The sequence below is a fragment of the Varroa jacobsoni genome, unplaced genomic scaffold (assembly GCF_002532875.2).
Source record: "Varroa jacobsoni isolate VJ856 unplaced genomic scaffold, vjacob_1.0 scaffold_60, whole genome shotgun sequence".
Taxonomy (NCBI): domain Eukaryota; kingdom Metazoa; phylum Arthropoda; class Arachnida; order Mesostigmata; family Varroidae; genus Varroa; species Varroa jacobsoni.
In genome coordinates, this window is record NW_019212962.1 from 207,942 (window position 1) to 228,036 (window position 20,095).

At 43.5% G+C, this 20,095-nt stretch overlaps 1 protein-coding gene across 1 annotated transcript in view; it reads left to right on the top strand.

The window, feature by feature from the left end:
• Positions 1-1,781: 1,781 nt before the first annotated feature.
• The window catches only part of LOC111261184 (zinc finger protein castor homolog 1), a 76,908-nt gene continuing 58,594 nt past the window's right edge, over positions 1,782-20,095 (top strand). Inside the window, exons 1-2 of the mRNA XM_022834487.2 lie at positions 1,782-2,582; positions 2,853-3,132. Of these exons, the coding sequence (XP_022690222.2) occupies positions 1,881-2,582; positions 2,853-3,132 (982 nt within the window). The 5' untranslated portion in view covers positions 1,782-1,880. The remainder of the gene's footprint in view (positions 2,583-2,852; positions 3,133-20,095) is intronic.

Consider the following 20,095-nt stretch of genomic DNA (forward strand, 5'->3'; position numbering starts at 1 on the left):
TTGACGTCGCAAACTCTTCTGATTATTATTCATATATATATATATATATATATATATATATATATATATTGCTATATGTTTAGTTGATTACAGAGTAGGTATCTTGAACATACAGGAGTCGCTCATAGTCTGTTAACGATAGGCTAGATCAGGATAAGACTTATATATGGCCTTGGTCTGCTTCTTACCATGTATTCTTAAACAATATATGTCTTTCTTATAATTACTGACTCTTCGAAATTACCAACTAAAGCATTGATAAGCTGGATTGTTCGATTCGTAGAGGACTCTTTCATTGAGAATTTCGCTAAAAGTTGTAGGGATCAACCTAACGTATTACGTTTAAACCACATGACACGCTCATAAAATGACGACTTTGTCATCATTTTATTTAACTGATATTCGATGATTAGTGTTACTAGCGTTATCAGCGCTAGTTTATCGTTGGCTTTCGATAATCCAGATAAAGAGCAAACACTTGGTCGATCTGCAATAACAAACAGTAGAATAAAAGGGAGGCTACATGATAAACGCTTCTTATCGCGGCTACCGCAAGCGCTCGTACCGCAATTGTCGTCACATGTGTAACATCGTGCTGTTCGTACGCCCTCAACAAGCGTCCCTTTTCCAAAATGCCTATTTAACCAAATCGATTTCTGGCGATCTTCGAGGCTCGGTCAGAACCCAGTTCCACCTTGTCAACGAAATATCCTCCCTATAAACAAATGTACAAACATACATATATACAACGCTGTGTGTTTTTCGTGTGACCTTTAACAATAACAGCATAGTGGTGTCTATTCAGTTGCTCATCAAACGACTGAAACGACAGCTGTTCCTCTCTATCCGCATGCGTTCTCCCTTCAGATTCACGCTCATTCACTTGCTTTTGCCTGCACGAACACTTCGACACATACGTACAGATATCGTCCTTGTCCTGCTCGAGCTACCCTGCGTAGGACCTACGAGCAAACTAACTATGTAACAATAACAAATAGAATAACCAGCACCAACATCCACGCTGACAACGCCAACCGAAGTAATTGGCAGTTGGATTTTTTTCCATTGAGGCAGCGCCTGGTCGCCAACAAGGACGCTTTGGACGATCACGCAGGAAGCTGCATGAAAAAGGGTATCGAAAACTCGGCCGTCGTCAGCAGTATTAGCGTCGTCAAGCGCGAAATTTCCGTGCAGTGGCGGCTCAGCGAAGCGTTAGTGCTAGTGATGGGATCGTGTGCGCCACCTGCCACCGTTGCTGCGAACTTCGACAGCGTCGTCGATGTCGTGCACCCGCGCACATCTTTCTTTGAATGCTGCATTAACATATATATATATATGTGTGTATATAACGTATATATATATATATATATATATATATATGGTAAATGGTGAACTGTGAACGCCCAGATAATATAACGGAAATAGTCTATGTCTACGCAGGCTTAACCAAGATGATGAGTATTGAACGGTCATGAGCAACGGCGGCTGCATAGGAAAAGTGATTTAATACCAACTCATCGATAAGTCAATAGCAGTATGAGTTAGTAATAGTGCCCCTATCTACAACAGCACGAGTTCAAAGCGCCAACATACACACATCTGTTCCAGCAGGCGCCATACATTACACAATATGCGAAGAAACATGGAAGTCTATGTATTTTTATATAATCGCTACGTAACAAATCATATACTTACTAACCCAGGTATAATGGATTTAGCTCATATTAACTCGTTTGCGTTTCCTCTGTCTTTTTGTTTACCTAATAGAATTGATCAACAATAGCCTACGGTGCCTAGGCCAACTCGTGACCTGTCCACCTAAGTCCGATGTCGGTTACAGCCGGTCGAATTCTCGCTGTCGTTGTTGTGGCTGTGGTGGTATGACCGCAATGCCGCTGCAGCTGGCGACCGAGGCGCCGAGTAGCGTCGTACAGCCGGGCAGTGTCCAACTGGCCCAGCTCGTGCAGACCTCGTGCACCGCCGTCGCGGCTGCTGCCACAGCAGCTGCCTTACAACAACAACAACAGCAGCAGCATCTGCACAATCATAACCACATCAATAGCGACGACATTGCTCCGACGACGACGACGACAATAGCAACAACGTCATCATCATCATCGGCTGTGAATCTGCCCATAGCCGTCTCGCCAACGACTAAGACAAATAAAGCAAGTCCAACGGTAGCGAAAGCCTCGGAATCGGAAAGCTCGTGTCCCTCGTCACCGCGCGGACCGTCTGGCAGTAAGTCATCCCCAAACTCTCCAAGGCGGATTTCCGAGAACAACAACGCCACCTCCGATGTCCCCGATAGCAATGACCTAGGTCATACCGATAACGGAATGACCGACGTGGATCGCATTGGATTACAAGCCGATGCACATGGAGAGCAGACGACAACGCCGTCTGCAACAGACGACGCAACCAGTCGGGCACGTTTATCTCAACAGCTGCAGGACCAACTGCAGGAGCTGCAACACCAACAACAACAACAACAAAAGCAGATGGCATTTCAGAATCAACTTCAGCTAGCAAGTCGTAGCTTGAATAAACGCAAAAACTTTCAGCCCAAAAACATCCAGCAGGTACAGCAGCTAGCACAGTAATAGCCAAAAACAGTTGAATTATTATTATTGTCATCGACATCGTCATATATTGTGCGCGTTTTTTTTTTTACAGAGTTAATTAAGAGGCAAATATGTAGAAAGGGCTGAGTCTGTGTCAATTTCGCATGGCTGTCGTAATTTGATTGAAAGCCGTATAGACCAGATTTGATGAACAAGAAATTGCTTACATATGTCGGCGTGGCCGTTTATTCGCGGATATCGACTCTTTTAACAACATCCTTGTTGCAGGACGAGGTGGCTTTGTCGGCCTCAGTGACCTCGGATGCACCTCTTGATCTGAGCGGGCCAGAACCTTCGAAAAGGTCCCAGACCCCGCCTGCGTCACCGTCTCCCGGTGCTGGCCTCCCAGGACCAATACTTCACGGTGCCACGGTCCTGCCTGCTACGACACATACTACCCACGTGATGTTAAAGGAACTACTCTCCCTTTATGGACTTAACGAGGTGGCGGAGGGTTTTCTCAAGCACTCAATGCAAAACCAGAATACTTCCTCAGCGTTTGCCCCTGGTACGTATCAATGCATAAAAGCATTATAGTAATTCTTGATGCTAGTCGAAAATAAGTATGTATAAAAGTGAAGAATACAGAATCCTTACGTACGCTTGCTTCGTGATCATAAGATTATGATTGTATTGTGTCATATATAGTTTTTAGCATCAATATAGTATAGCTTGGGATCAGGTATAAGTAGTATTAGAAATTGGTTTGATGAATCAATGGCAAATTTTCGTTGGCGTTGACCTTTTCAAAGAATGCATGCCATGAGCCCCATACCATCTGAGAGAGCCCAATGGGCCTGTTGCTTTAGCGGCCTTCGCTTTCCTTAGATACAATGGGATGATCCTCTCTGGCGTTCAGATTGACGCGTCTCAGGTTGATGTCACCGGAGGCATAGACGGCTTAGTGGTCGGGGTGGCGTGGACATAAGCCTCTGTTAGGGATTAACCTAGTTTAGTTCTAACAGCTATTCGAGTCTACAAGAGGCGACAAAGGCGGCAGCGTCCGAGTTAGTTGGGAGGTGCGACAAAAGAAAAAGAGTGAAAAAAATTGAAAAATGCTTTGTTCAGTAAAGTTCGCCCAAGAAAGTTTTCTGTGAGGCGGAGTCATCTATTTGCCGTGTGTTCGTAAGAAGGACAGATAGGATAGCGACCTTATAGATAGCGCCTAGCGAATCTATAGCAGGAAAAGAAGACAAAAGCGAATCATACGACAGGCCAAGTCTTCGAGGCCTCGATCGGTGATTGGCGGAGATGCGATCAGATGAAGGTTGCGCCGACGACGCTAATACCCTCAGCGTAGCTCCGAGCAATACGCTCGCACGTTCGCACAGTGATTTCAATAAGCTAGTCCTTAAATAAACAAAAGGCATCTCTATGTACCTTTTTTTTAGTCGAAATGGCACGTTTAGATCAATATCATTACAGCTATATGAAACATTGTGATACTAAGGCACTCCGAGCTCCGTATACGATGACCTGTGTACGATAGTCATCATACGTAAACAGCACGTTAGCTTCGGTCGATTTACGTACATAAATGCCCTAGAAAAAAATACGCAATGTTCGATTGGAAATAGATATTTTCAGTTTAGTAAAGTTTAATCGTAGCTACTTCGATCAACTGTATGACGGGCCTTACAGGCACACGGGTCGTTCGCAGACTGTTGTTGTCAGACGTAAACCATGGACATTAATAATATAGGCGCGTATATATACACATATGTATGCACAGAACCGAGAGTCATAGCAGAGCAAGCTAATAGGCATTAAATCACACGGGCGTGTATTATCGTCATATGAATATCCATAATTGTACGACATAGGGAAGGATTGTAGCCTACCGATATGGTTGACGCTTAGACATCCTTTCCTTCATTCACTCCTCGAGCATATGATTGTACATACGCTCCTGAAGTGGGCTTACCTCGCAGCGATAGTGACAGAAATGCGTGGCATGGCGAATTAGATAGTTAATCCCGGCCCAATAACCAAAGCAATGCCGAGATGAGTACCGTAACTTTCGACAGTGCCAGGGTAAATCAGCTGGTTCGCGGCCAGCTAAAAAAAGAAACACGACAGAACCAATTGTGCCGGTGTTCATTGCAAAACGGCCTGCTGTATGCCATCAGCACACGCCAGCTCAAAGCGTCAGCATCGTACGGCTTGGCCTACACCGAGCCTACATGAATGCGTCTTCTTTTTGTTTGAAGCCAAGATCAACCGCAGTGACTTTCATTTACTTTACGTCGATGCTATTAGAAAGGGTGGATCACCCGCTGGTCCAGCAACACCAGCCAGCAATAACAACAATATGCCGAACGTCGCACGGCGCTTTCATTGCGATCCAATACATAGATATATTAACAAGAGCGGTTCTTCTACGTTGGTTGATCTTATTCGATTACTTGGAGCAGCAGTTCCTGCTGCTGTTGCTGCCGTTGTGGCGGCCGCCGTATTCGATCTGCCGCGTTTTGCCGCCTCGGACTATCGAGTGACGCCAGCCATCGGCCGCGTCGTACGACACTGACTTCGGAATGATTCGATTTAAACGCTGCTTCTAATCGACCAACGGTCAGGCACGCACAGATAGACACCGGCAGATCGACAAAAATACATGATGGCGCACGAGCCCAGGGACGACAGCGACAAGCGAATGGATTGGACATCAGTAGTGGCAGCACCAAAGACAGGCTCCTCAGGCCAAGGCAGAAGCTGGTCCAGTAACAGCTGTACTAGCAAAGATACAAGACAACGCCGAATGGTTCAATGGATAATTTCTCAAATCGAGTACCGCCTAGAGTTGTCCTGCAGTTGGCAGTGTATAAAAACACAAATTGAAACTAGTTCGAACCTTGGCCCATTCGTTGTCTGGGTCTGTTGTTGACGAGCCGTTGCCGGTTGACGATTGCACAACGTAACGTCAGCTTGGGCAGTTTCCGTGCGTGGCTTCGTTGACTTGTTAAGGCTAATTCCGAATTGTTTAGGCAAAGCTTCTGACCTGCCATAGCATATCATAGGCACTATTTGTCGGCAGGCAGTAGCGGCGGAATTCGATGCGAGGTAGTATCACGAGGCAGATAACCAAGCCCCTTCTGTTCTTCAGTCTTCGGTTCGATCCGATTCGGAACGAAGACAGCGCTGCTTACAACCACGGACTAACACCACGCACGCACGCACGCACGCACGCACACAAACGACAACTACTGCCGCTTCCTGATGATCGGCCGCTAGAAGGACATAATGTTCATGCTACGCATACGTTCACGCTCGACAACTTTCTACGACAACACCATAGTGGAATGAAAAAAGGAATTAACAGCAACAACGAATTTTCAGATAGAGCCAAAGACGGACGACCAAAAAGCTACAAGTGCGGTAGGTAACAAGAAATGGGCGATGTTCAAGCGGCATTATCAAAATATATCTCATGTAGTAGAGATAACGAATCGAAATTCAATGTAGACTGTTTTTAAGAAGCTACTGCACTAATAATGGTGATGTTATCACATCTAATCAGCTTAGACTATAGTGAACTTCTGTTTTTACAGTCAGTTATTAACACCATTAGAAATCCGTGAAGTGGCAGTGTTCGACTGATGTGATATGGCGGACAACGTGGAAAAGGTGTTCCAATTTACTTTCTCTACGCATAAAAGCAGAATAAGGTCTGTTCGACGATTTTATTTAGCTAGAATTATGCTTTGTGCCTCCGTCGTTATACCCCACACTTGCCCTATAAACGGTTCGCAGCAGACAATGTATGCGAACCTTTCCCGTCTAGGTGAGTCTTGTGGGCAAAACAGGAAAGCGTAATGTATATAACCTAGAAATAATCGAAGGACTATTGGCGACCAGAGGCAGGAAAACTTAGCGCGGAACAGAGGCACTATCGATAGGTCGAGCCAGGCGGGTAATGCTGTTAAGGGGACTGGCAGCTGTGACCGTACCGCTAACGTATGAATCTCATATCCAGCCACCCCCGCAGACAGCCGATTGAGTTTTCATTGCGATGAAGTCCAGTGATTACGATTGAACACTGTGTTATTTTGAAGCACTGCAACAGGGAGAAAATGGTACATCCCGAACACTACAGTGGCAGCTGCTGCGCTTAATATAAAATATCGCAGTAAGAAAAGTCATGGGGGGCGGATACGCTGGCGATTTACCACGTTCGTATTAGCTGAATGAGACAAAGGAGACATACGCCCGTACGTGCGGAACACTGCCTCGGCTTTATAGTCTAGTTAATGGCCGCTGGCGAGCTATGATACGTCCTAACGAGCCCTAACAAGATGTTGGCTTCATCACCCTCTCTGAAGAGAAAATAGGCGACGTAAATCGAATCAGCATCATTCAATGTTTGGCCTTCTTTTCTTTCTTTACCAACAGCAGTTAACTCGTCTATATTGAGAAAAATTTTATGAATCGAACATATGCCGAAGCTCGACCTGAGTGAAATAAATTAGGTAAATCATGTACCTGTAATTATATAGATGAATAGATCGTGCACCGATCAATGCTATGAGCGAGGAAGATGTGTCGTGTATCGAAACGCTCGTTGTTGAAAGATTGTTCCATTGATGAGGTCAATAGCTAACGTGGTTTCAATAAGAGGAATACAACGGCTACCACACTACGACGGCTGTCAATATCAGTCGGTGTTATTTTAGTTATCTTTTCAACTTCGGATAGCTGGTTAAAGTTATAAACATGCCACACAATCTGATGAAACTCTCGGAAATCGTTGAACGTATCGAAATATGTTATTAATATAATAGCATAGTTCAGATTGCTGTGGAATGGTGCCGCCTCGGATCGAACGAGACTCTACAGCCGTTGCGGTAATGGCAACGTTCCACTTTGTTACGCAACTTGAACGTATGCTACTAAATTGTATCCGGCATATTGTCGCGATAATCTCATTTTCTTAGTAAATTTTATCGTGGGAGAATAGTTTCGCGATAGCAACCGCCGCTCCAGGGTGCGGGGGTGTGGGAAGGAAGCAGGCCACTGGCGGTATCGATGTCTCAGCAGACTGTCATAGTTCAAGACGGACAGAGCGTGCCCTTGAGAGCGTGTTCAGATAACGCGCAGTGCTTCTTGTTAACGTTTAGAAAACGAATATCTATTATTACTGCTTACGAGTACTGAAAACAGCACATTGTTACAGTGACTCCGCTTCTTAATCGAATTTCCTCAAATTTCAGAGGCCCATTTTTAAAATTGACCTCACACACACCCCCTTGAACGATTCGTCCATTACGGCTTTTCGTTGTGTTTAAACTAGCATAGCTATTCACTCGATGCGATGATGGAGCATCGTCTATTGTGAAAACAGGCTACCCCAATGACATACCGTGTCCCGAGCGAACTTTTAAGGTGTGTATCTTTTACTGAAACACTGACGGCAAATAGCAGTCGTTTGTTTTACGTATAAACATTATACAGACTGATATAAAACACGCTGCTTGATTTTTGCTCTATTTGTCTGTTTCACGCAGAGCAATTCCATGCGACGCGTACGGTTCGTATCTAATTAATAATGTTTCAGCAACATTACCGTCAATATGACGACAATATGAACGCTGATCTCTGTCGATGTTTCAACGTTCCTACACGTTTACTTTGTTCTTTTTTGATCGTTCGAAAATGCTCGTGAGAATTATCCAGCGGCTCGAAGACGGCTGATGCTGCTGGTCTGGGAAACGTTGTATTATTTTGTCTGATAAACTTCCGAACCGGGTGAGTGAGTGTAGAGCTACGAATCTATTCGTGTCTGCGTCGCCGAGAGTAGCGACTGAGTGTCGCGTTGGACCAGGTAGTCGGGGCGCTCGTTTGGAAGAGGTGTTTCTACAGTTACGTTTTACATGCATCTCGCTCGGTTTATTTGGCGTGCTGTTGTTCTGTTAACTGCTGTGGCTGGTGGATTAGTACAGTGAACTCTATCGGAGCTCGATCTGGTCGCGTTTCTTCGCTGCTCTCACGTCGTCCACGACCGAGATCGACAAGAACTAGCGTTCACGTTTGGACGACAAAAGAACAAGAAATGAGAACAGATAGAGCATAATAGTACAGACAGATAGACACGAGGTATGGTCGGGGCAGATCTGGAGGTGGTAGATATAGTATGGCGCTCCAGAGAGAAGTGGTATATCGGTCGGAGACGGAAATAGTCCGATAGTCGTAAGCGTCGTTGCTCTGGCTGTTGGCGTTTGTCTCTTGGTTAGATTTTCGCTCGCGCGAGTACATTCAGCGGTGGGAAGAGTAAAACAGATAATGCTATAATAGTAATTACAGAGAAACGTAGAGGTAAACACAAAACGGTCAGACATGCTAAAGGAATTAAATAAACTGACAAATCCCTTGTCTATGTACTTGCACCAGGGTTTTAGTACTGCATTCGTATTGTTGTTATATATTTCGTTATCGGCGATATTCATACCGGTGGTATCAAGGGCTGTCAAAAGCCTTTATGTGACTAACGGGAACAAAGCCATCAACGAGCGAGGTAAGTAGATGTTTGCATATACAGGCCGATATACTAAACAGGTGATAATGGATACGGCAATCTTTACTACTGATTGACTTCCGCCACCGACTATGACTAACTGCCCAATGTAAAAAGGTCAACTGAAATACTATCACAAGGAATTGTACGCGCTTGAATTTCAACTCCGTTCTGTCTGCACACAATTCGGTCAGAGCCGTTAGTCGAAACACACGACGATGACTCTCAGGGGGGACGTTTTTGATGATCATGGCAAAGATGGTCTATATCAGGTTTTTAACGAAGTATAATATAATTACTACTAGAGCTTATGAAGCTTTGATACCTAACATAGATATTCACAAATCTATTTCGCGTAAAGTTAGGCCTTAATAAGGCTTCTTTCTATGCGATTGTCTTCGCTAAACATATCTAATCGTTGTGTCCTTAGCAAGAGAGATGTCCGGTCACACAATCCGCACTCATTATCTCTGTATCCATTTTACTTCTTATGAAAGTCCTTTTTTTTTTTGCCTCGCTTGCTGCTTTTCTTTTGATGCTGTACGCATATCGTTAAGAAGAACATTACTGACCATCGCCATGTCCGCGGAATTACGCTACAAGAAAGCATGCATTTCGGTTTAACCAACTACCCCCCAACCTCGGCCGCCGCCCTCTCAGCCCCCGGGTATGTAAGCAATCTGCAGTGCGATTACCCCGCGCTAGCCATTCGAGCGATTTTTTTTCGCGCTTGAAGAAACTAAATAAACACCATTGAAATAGATGAAAAATAAGGCTTCAAAGAGCTGATCTTACACCAAGACATCGTTGTCTTCCTTTTCACTCTTACATATCTATCTATCTATCTATCTATCTATATATACATATCTATAAAAACAGAGAACCGCGACAAAGCTGTAGACTATGAGAGAAAGAGAAAACGCAGGAAATATCCAACCATCGTCGCCTCATTGTCGTTGTTGTTTCGGAATTTGCTTTTGTTGGCCACTTTTTTAGCTCGCGGGCGACCGAATAAGCGAGCAAGCTAGCAGGCCCGGACGAAAGAAAAGTCGTGAGATTCTACTCCCAGCCCCGGGACCATCAGGGGAGTTATCCGCGTTGTCCTGCCCTTAGTTACTGTCGTCATCGCCGCTGTGGAAAGGAAATCGAGTCCGAATGCTGGTTTATAATGGCATTATTTTTAAACGCCCTTTGCCATAGCTAGAAGCTGATAGCATGATGTGGCATATACAACCACGGAGACGGGCAATCAGCGTGTCGGCAGCTGCGAGAGCGATGACAACGGTTTGGCAAAAGTACCGCGACGTAATAACGGGATATTGCGCGATGTGAGGAGAAGTACCGTAGCAGCGCAATAATAAGGATAGCAAAATTCAATGAATCTACCATTATTTTCAAGTTTAACAGGAAAGATTGGCAAAGAAAAAAATTAACCAAAAGAATGGCAGAGGTAACCAACGCCGATACAGCGAACGAGACAGAAAAAAAAACTAGACGACGAATAGATATCGGGGTCAAAAGAAAAGGACGCGGCGCACCGTACAGACTAAGAGCCGTTGTAACGGGTATGTATGTATGTACGTACGTACGTATGTATGTATGTATGTGTACGCGTGTGTCTGCGTGAAAAAGCCGAGCGAACGAAGAGCGACAATAATCGGATAAACCAATCGTTTCGACTATTTCGTATTCGTATTTAACTCCATTTTCAATATTTTTTGCTTGCGTGTGTGTTGTCTGCCCTTTTCCGCGTTCTATTTGCACCTCCGTTAGGGGCGTCTCGAGTCGATAGGGCCGATCACAGCAGGGCAGACGCGGTGGCTTTGTTATTTTTCGGTTGTTTGGGCGGATATAATGTTATAAAGTGAAAATATAGCCCATTTTTCACCCGACGCGATCGTAACGGCCGATACCGCCAGAGCAGGTACAACAGGCAGCAATGCTTCTCCAGTTGCAGGAACACTCTGACGATTGGTAACGACGCCTATTTGGTCGTCCGCTGCAGTCGCCGATGTGTTGATGTTTCGTACTGTCAGTCAGTTTATCTCAGTCTCGTTCTTGCTGTCATTTCCTCTTTTGCTCCAATGGGCTTTTGTTTCTGTACGCTCCGACGGCAGGAGCGACGCCAGCAGTAGACATCAATGTGTAGTATTCGGCACCGATGATGGTTCGTACGGAAGACTCCATGTATTTCTGGATGAATCCAGGGTGGAAATGCCGTGAGCGCAGTCTGCTGCTAAATTGGAATTCGATACAAAGTTTGTGTGCTGCTTGTAGAGTGGCCAATTGGAATTGGAGTAATCGAATAAATAGGGCTGGAGATATGCCTGACTTTTTGGCTGGAGACGATTCTCTTCCCCCCCCCCCCTCTCTCTCTCTCTATATATATATATATATATATACATACATACATACATACATACATACATACATACATACATATATATATATATATATTGATTATATCAACCTGAGCAAACAAAAAATACGAACAAGCATGTATATGTATATGGGCTTAGGGATCGGATGGATACGAGTACTAAAAACATTGGGAGCATAATACCACTACGTTTTAGAAGTCGTCCTCGTTTAATGTGAAATAAATAGACTAGACAATTATCCTGCGGTTGTCTGTCTTACGTAATCTGTCTCGCTCTTGACGTCGCTGGTTTAATTATCGGGCGTGAGTCGACTAGAAAACATATAGAACTATTTTTTTTTATAACTCGGCCAATATCGATCTTAATTTTGTCAAGGATCAAAAAGTCTTCTAATCGACTGATATGAAGATAAAGTCATTTACTGTTTTTCTTCTGGATTACATTTGTCGTATGTGTTGCTGCCTGGCCCCTGTTAATGCGTTTTGCGTTCACATGCAAAACGTCTGTTCTTCTTATTAAGGCTCTCCCACGTCCGTGTCGACCACCTGCAACGTACAGGGCTCCCCAGAATCGGGAAGCTTGTGAGATGGGAAAAGATTCTTTAATTTAACAACAGCAGCAGCAGACAGCGGTCTACCAGTTATTGAAAAGCGCTGCTTTCAGCGTTGAGAAGTGGGCGTCGTTTACCGTCATCTTGCGCTGCTTACCGCAAGTAAAACGCAACGGCAACGGCAACGGCAACGACAACGACAGCGTTAACTAGATTTGGCATATGATGAAACGCTCCGGACGGACACCTTCACGGAAGGTACCAACTACAAATCTACTTAACTTAAGTCCATGATCTTTAATTGGTACCACAACCCCAAAGCAATGGGTCAAACAAGTAGGCGGCCACCATCTACTTTCTGCGGGTAGCTTCAAACAGTGATAGAGAAGAAATGGAACCGCAGTGCCGAGACAGATTTATTTACTTGAATGGAACATACGTTACGAGTTTACGAGGAACTTTCCGATATATACCAACGCTGCGATTCGATATAATTCGCCCACATCCCATATGACAGCTGATGCCGAAAGCTTTGTCTATATCTAAACCGCTAGTACCGCTTGTTGTTTTAATTGCTCGAAACGAACTTAATGCCACATAATAATGAGGGCAACTTTTCGTGTGGACTTCGCCGCAGTGCTAAAATAATGTCGCTAGCTATTATATCTTTACCACGCTTCTGCTTAGCAGTTTACGTGTGAGGAATACTGGAAAACGTTTCTCAAAGCGGACGCACGTTCGACGCTGTGTATCTAGTTTATCTAGTTCACTATGCAGCCTAAACTAGGACAAATAATAATCGAAAATAGTATATATATACAAAGTGGCGCGGTGAAATACAAGGTTTTCCTATATTATCTTGTTGAAACTACACAAACAAGAACAGATGTCATTGTGTGTTAATTATAATTTCCATTTACCGTAATGATAGGGTTAATTCAAATCCTAAACCACTAACTAATAAGTTTGAAAGCATACTTTCTCCGCATTAGAAAATCATTGTGTGACAGTAACCGTGCGTCAAGCGATACTGCTAAGCCAGAACCCGGCAAAACCTCGTTTAGCTGCACCACATACAAGAACTTCTGACAGAACTAAATTGTGGGTTGGTAGCGGGTCAAACGTCGCAAAATTGCTAGGGCTCAAAACGTCTAAAAGTCTAAAAGGTGCAAAAAGTAACTGTTGAAGCTTATCTGGACGACCCAGTTACTAACAGATATATTCCTTTTTAAAGCGGCCGTTCATTTTCGTATTCAAAACCTAGGTGTAGCAAAAAGGGCTTCCTGAGCAAATTTATTGAATCTTTGAGCCTGCTTATTGAGGATGCTCCGGTTTGCCTTATTGCTTAGATTTTTCAAAGTGTCGCGTAAAAACTAGCAGTAATATCAATTTCGGAAAAACAATGAAGTTTTGAATCTTAGTGAGGGGTGGGGGTGTTCTTCCAGCGCAAAAGGATTGGAAATGACGCGCCGTTGTCTACCAGAACGAGTTGACTGTTGTTTTTTTGGAACGAACTGGTGGCTTTCGGCTGATACTAAGAGTAACGAAAGAGCCCATTTTTGTTACGACCGACAACCTGCCAAATTATTTCCCAACTCGAACGCACAACGCTGCATATACACACCACGGTCCGATTGCCATCATTATATAAAGTAAGAACTTACGTGAGAACGAGAGGAAGGTTGAAAAGGGAAAAAGAAGGCAGAGCAAAACTTTTGGCAATTTTACATTCACTGCGTTGTTGACATTGGTGTTCTTCTTCACTCTGTCCAGCTGCCGAGGGGGTAACTGCACAGCGAGTTTTTTTTTTTTTTTTTTTTTTGTTGTTTTTTTTATTATCGTTCAGTGCTGCATTTGTATGTTCATTTTATTCGGCATCGCTGTTAATTTGCACCTTGGGTTACCGCTGCCATTGGGAACTCAAGTTGTCAATGGTCAGTGTGTGATAGTGAAGCAGTCAGTAGTGAGTACTTGATGATGTGAAGAAATGGAATATGATTGTAGGAACGGTCAGCTGAACAGGACAATGTCCCCTCTAATACGGACCTTGCATGAAAATAGATAGATGGTAGGGAATAAGTAATTTTTCCACGAGAAGCCTTGTTCACTACTAGAATTATCAACGACATCTTTCGACAGTAACATTAATGTCTAGCAGACAGCGTAAATAGAATCGGCTTGCAATAGATATACGTATATGTGTACATAGAAGAGCAAATTATTTTTTGCAGCTATATAAATATCGTCTATTGCGTCCATTCTACGATGGCGGTAGAATATGTGCAGCGAGAGTCATTTAGTAAACAATGATTAATTAATTGCCTACATTCCTCATCTGTCGCCCGGGAAATTAGGACGCCGACGTCGAAAATTGGCAACAATTGATCAATAACTTGAACTTTTTTTCTGACATTCCATTATCATAGGGTTTTCTGCTAGTTTTTCTTATGCATTATTTTAATTTACGATACCAGGTTCGTTATAAAAAAAAAAAAAAAAAAAAAACAAAAAAAAAACTATATGTGAAAAAGGTGATGTGCATAAGCACCGTTTCGAATATAGGAAGTTCGAAAGGCTATAAGTTAATTCTTCATCAATGGTTCCTCTTGATTGGAATATCTGCCGGCGAAATGTACGCTTCTGATTAATTCTGTAACAGGTTATAGCAGGAAGAAGAAGTAAACTTCAACCGCTGTTTTAATAGCAAAAATTATGGCGCTGCCGTCGGCGTTATCGATGATTTTGCTTGGTCACATGCTCGGGCGGCCGCTCTCATAGGGAAATATTGAGAGCCAAGAAAACGACACGAAAAGAAAGCGGAGAAAAAAGCAGACGCGGCGCCATTTACCAGTCAACCGACGATCAGCCTACGGGTCGCAGCGGCGTTGATGGGCTGGACGATTAGACCGTGGCCAATGGACCCAACTCGCGGTACCGGGCAATTAGAAACCGAAATTAAAAAAAAAAAAAAAAAAACAATAAAAAGTAACCCACCACGACAGCAGCAGCAGGCCAAAAACACTGAAAAAAATTATCCAGCAGAGCTATAGTAGACGCTACGTTATTCTCCACTTTGCGGAGGAAGCTGTTAAGACGCCCATGGGTTTTATCCGAGATATCCAACCAGTGAAATGAGGCACAAAAGAAGTGAGACATGAAACAGAAATATAATGGTAGCAGTTGCTGCTGCTGCTGCCGCCGCCGATTATGATCATCATTTGCCTGTAGAAAAATTGAAGAACGGTAGCGGCGGCGGTAATGCTACAAGAAGACAAAAAAGGTCGAGGAAAACGAGAATGAAGGATCGGACAGCGGCGGAAAGATGAAGAAGCAAGACAACAAAAAAAAAATTCAAGTAAACGATGACGGTGATCATTGTGGTGACGATGAAAACGATGGCAGCGGCAGAGAATGACGAACGAAAAAAAAAAAAACCTTTGAAATTTCTCGTGTTTTTCTCTGCTGTTCGGTCTACTGTTCTAGTTGCTACTGGCGTTGCCTACCTAGTGACGTGCAGTAGCGGTGGAGAGCAGTTCAGTTATAGCTTGCGCTATCATGATTATACTATAACAGAGCGGTCCAACAAAGAGATGGAAGCCACTAGTGATACAATCGCAATTGCAATCTCTGCTAATTTCTGTGAGCCGGCGACCAACAGAAAGCTTCTGCCGCATCAGCCGTCACTGCTACGGAGGCTTCCGCCAACTCTATTACTGCAGTAACGTCAACAAACGTTTGTTGCTATACTGATGTACGACTCTGTTTTTAGACGGTGAAAGAGGAGCCCTCATCTAAAACCCACAATGGCGACGATGAAGTTAACGTAATCGTGTAACTGCGCGACCAGGACAACTTGTTTCGTCACGGAGGCTGCGATAGAAGTTGCTGCGATAGAACTTTGCCCCTCGGCGGTCTTCGAAAAAATAAACGAGAAGCAAAAATAGCAGACTATAGTTGAATATAATCGTAATATTATTATGTTAAAGAGCTCGATATGTTCAATCTTAGGCATAAGGACTAGTATTACAGTTGATGAGCTATACCTAAAAAGGATCAAGGATCGTGTAACGAGACAGATGTCATAACCTAGAGACATGTGTTTACTTACAAAGTATGTAGCCGTGCAAGTATATAGGCAAGTATATATAATGCGTGAACATAACGTGTATTTGGAGTTGGTCTCATCTACCTGAAAAGCTACCATAATTGAGTCTCTCGAACCGCACATCAATGATAGCAGTTCTCCCTTATCAGATAGTGCGACATCACCAGTAATTTTGGCACTGTCCTATGAATAATGTTCCGCTCATTCGTGTGCAACTTGTATATCTACTGTTCATGCTTGTGCGCAGGGAGGTCCTATTCAGTCTCCTTCTGCAGGCACAACTTTACTAGGTCTCTGCTATTTGCGCAGGTCTACTAAGCGACGACTTTTATCGCTACCGCCGCTGCCGTTCAGGATTACGGCTGGCGCTTTTTGCCGCTTCTTGTTACGGCAATCACAATTACCGTAGCCGTCGCCGCGTACATCTTTAACTAGGTGTCGTATATTTAAAAACATTACAGCAGATGCAGCCGCAGCTGAAGCAATAAGAGGATAACCGAATCGCCAAAATGCCTGTGGCTCGCGTCTGCCTCGGCATAGGCAACGAGCCCCGTAGCAGCCAGCAGTAGAAGCTTCAGTATCTACCTCAATGGCGGTATCGGTGATGGTGACACTCACAATTTCCTCTGCTGAGGTGGCGGTGATGTCTGGATCATAGTTGCTTGTAGCGATTTGTCACGGCCAGAGAGAGATCAAAGGAAAAAAAATGGTAACTGTTATTGTTGTTGTGGCAGATGGCGTCGATTCTAGTTTGCGGGGTTGTTTATATTGCTGCTGTTCTTATTGATGCTATGTAGTACCAGTGGGAGTGGTTGGCGTAAAAGGGTGGACGCCCGCCTCACTCAGCACCAATAGGAAGGAACAATCGTAAATCGAGTAATGACAAAATTGCCTCCACCACGATTAGGATCTACTTACTACGACTGCAATAAACCATCTGTAATGATAAAATTCTACAGATTCACCCAAGCATTTATGTATACTTATGCCAGACACATGCATCTAAAATAAAAATTACCTTAAGCTTTGTCTCTAAGACCCTATCTAAGCAAAAACATATACTTTAGCTATTTTTTTTACAGCCGTTAGAAATGCCATTCACTATGATGATATTTTCGATTCGAGAGCTAAACTATTTACTAGTCCCTAAAATGCAAGAACCCGAAACGGCCAAACAGTCAAAAACATGTCAAAAGTCTTGAAAAGATTAACCGCTGAAGCTTGCCTGGGCAGCCCAATTCGTTATTTATACCTTCCTTTTTAAGACGGCCTTTAATTTCTGTCTTAGAAATCCAGGTTTATCTACGTTTGCTTTTTGAGCCCTTTTAATAAGTGTTTGAGCTTCTTAAATCCACAGCGTGTTTTTTCAGAAACGGCCCAAAAGCTGGCAATAATGTAGACCATTGATTTCGATCAAAAAACGACGTTTTTTGGGGGGGGGGGGTGATGGGGGCTCATCCAGCGAACAAAAGAAAAGATAAAAGCTCATTATCGCTTAAATTGTAAAATACATTTCTTATTTTTGCCATTTGACAAATTATTTGTTTTATTTTAGAAAAAGGCTGGTTTCCTTCTAATACGAAGAAGGGCGGATGAATGTGTCTTTGCAGCTGTCCGCCAAAGCATATTCTAATTAGGGTGCCGTACCCTGTATGCATATGCAGTACATATCAAAATGATCAATAAAAAACGCCATGAGACGAGTATAAATTAAATAAAAGATTTAATACAGCGAAATAGCAGTAGAATCGAAAGAAACGTACCAAAAATCTAAGCATCAGGAGACAGCCCCCAAACGTTTGTACGACCCGAGTGAGTCCGCGTGCCCAGATTTGTCTGCATTTGAGCACATTTTACGCAGTGAATAGCAGTTGTAGACTGACAAAACGGAAAGCAGCTGCTAGCAGAATTCGGCAGCAGTAGGACCAGAGGAAGCCGACAATCGGTTCGTCCTAGCGCTCCGAATATCTAATAGAATGGGGTGTATTTGTAGACCTGCATAAACACACGTAGCAACTCGAATTGTTCGCCGCTGTTTTTATTGCCGGCATCTTGTCATTGTTAATAATACTGCTGTTCCTGTTGCTTGATTGTTATGTCGACATCACCCCTGAACAAGCAAACATCAGCGCCGCAGGTAGAGCAGAGTAAAGCGGTAAACCGATAGCAGCTACTGGACAAGCGAGATAAAAAAAAGATGGCTGGTGACGCATACAAGCCGCCATTGACGCCAACAACAACAACATGCTGCACGTGGGGCTATGGTCGAACCCGATCGCGGATATCCTTGTTAGTCACTTCTAAAAAAATCAGATAGGAAAAGTAATAGCGAAATGGTGGGAGGGGACCACAAAATGAAGACCAATCGTCTGCTGACCTACCTAGCGTTGACTTTACCGTTTCTGCCTGCGCCCTTCGTTTCCGCCTCCGAACGCAAAAAGGCAAATTTCATAAAACACCCGAGGAAACGTGCACTATCTATTGCTTTGCTATCATTTTGCTGCTACCGTTAACTGTATCTTTCATAAACACCGTTATTCACAAAGACAAACTGAGTGATAGTCTACTGTTTATTTCCTGTAGAGCGTGTGCATTTTTATTTTTACTAAATGCTGAATTAGATCACTATCATTTTGATTGGTTTGAACTCGTTTTTGTTCTATATAAGAATTTAGCCATAAACACAAAAATATCAGGCTAACAACGGCAGCGGTCATCAGAAGTCCGGTGAACTATTTTGGTGCTTCAAGATATTACAGCCATCAGCTGATAAACAAGTTCAGATGTTTCTGAACCTTGATGGAAAAAGCTATGTCGTCATTTGACATAATTACAAATTTGACCAATAAATCCCTTATTCGGGCCCATAATCAGCAACGAGGCACTATTTGACATGCGGTAATGAGCAAGAGTCGTTGTGGCAGTTAACAAACAGCTGGTCAAATTGCTAACAAATGACGAAAGATGGGGCGTCTCTAACTAAAGGTCAAGACAAACGTTCCCAGCAAGAAAAAACAAGTTACGAGCAATAAAATGATAATATAATGATTAAAGCTGAAACAGTAACAATAGCATTGCGACGGACATAGAATAGCAATGATACGCGCGACATTCGACGGCCAACGAGGGTATCAATTAACAGACAGCACAAACGTACAGATTATCAGTGAAGAATCTCTGTCTGTGCTTCAGGGTATTCTGTGAAGCTGTAGTTGCTACTTCTCGAGCACTTTGGGTCACCAAGCTGTTGTTGACGCTGATCTTAGTGGTGATGATGAAAACAATAATAACATCAATAATGGTGGCCATTTTGATAATATGCTAAAATTTAACGGACTATGGTCACCTTTACTGTTGTTGGTCGGCTGAAACCTGTTGATATAGCCCAGTTCAGCGGGCCATCGTTGGCGGACGCAGAGGTCGTAACAAATGGGCTTTTATGTGCGTGTTTGTCGTTGGTGACAGTTATTTCCTGTTGCCATAGAAAAGCGTCGACGCGCAAGTATCATCCGATTGATCCGGGAGGAACGTTTGGAAGATGCATTATCTTTACATACGGTTGCAATGAAAATAGTATTTTCACTGCCTGCACAGGCGGTCCCGATAGAAGCTAACTAGTAGCTAGTATGTATGACGGTGCCCAAGTAACACTATCGTATTCATATCAACGATAGATCCTGATCGTCGTCAAGTAATGATCATGGTAATAATTATATAGTACCGCGTCCTCGATCGCCAGGCTCCAACCAGACATTACTTCACAATGGCGCATCTATGCAGCGTAACTGTCAACATCGTCATTGTATACGATACTGATGAAGCATTTATTAGCATAGTATAGTAATGGTGTTAAAATTCGAGCGGACTGCCATTATTCGGTCGTGGGAGAGTCGTACGGAGCAGAAATCTTCTTTACATACTTTTTTC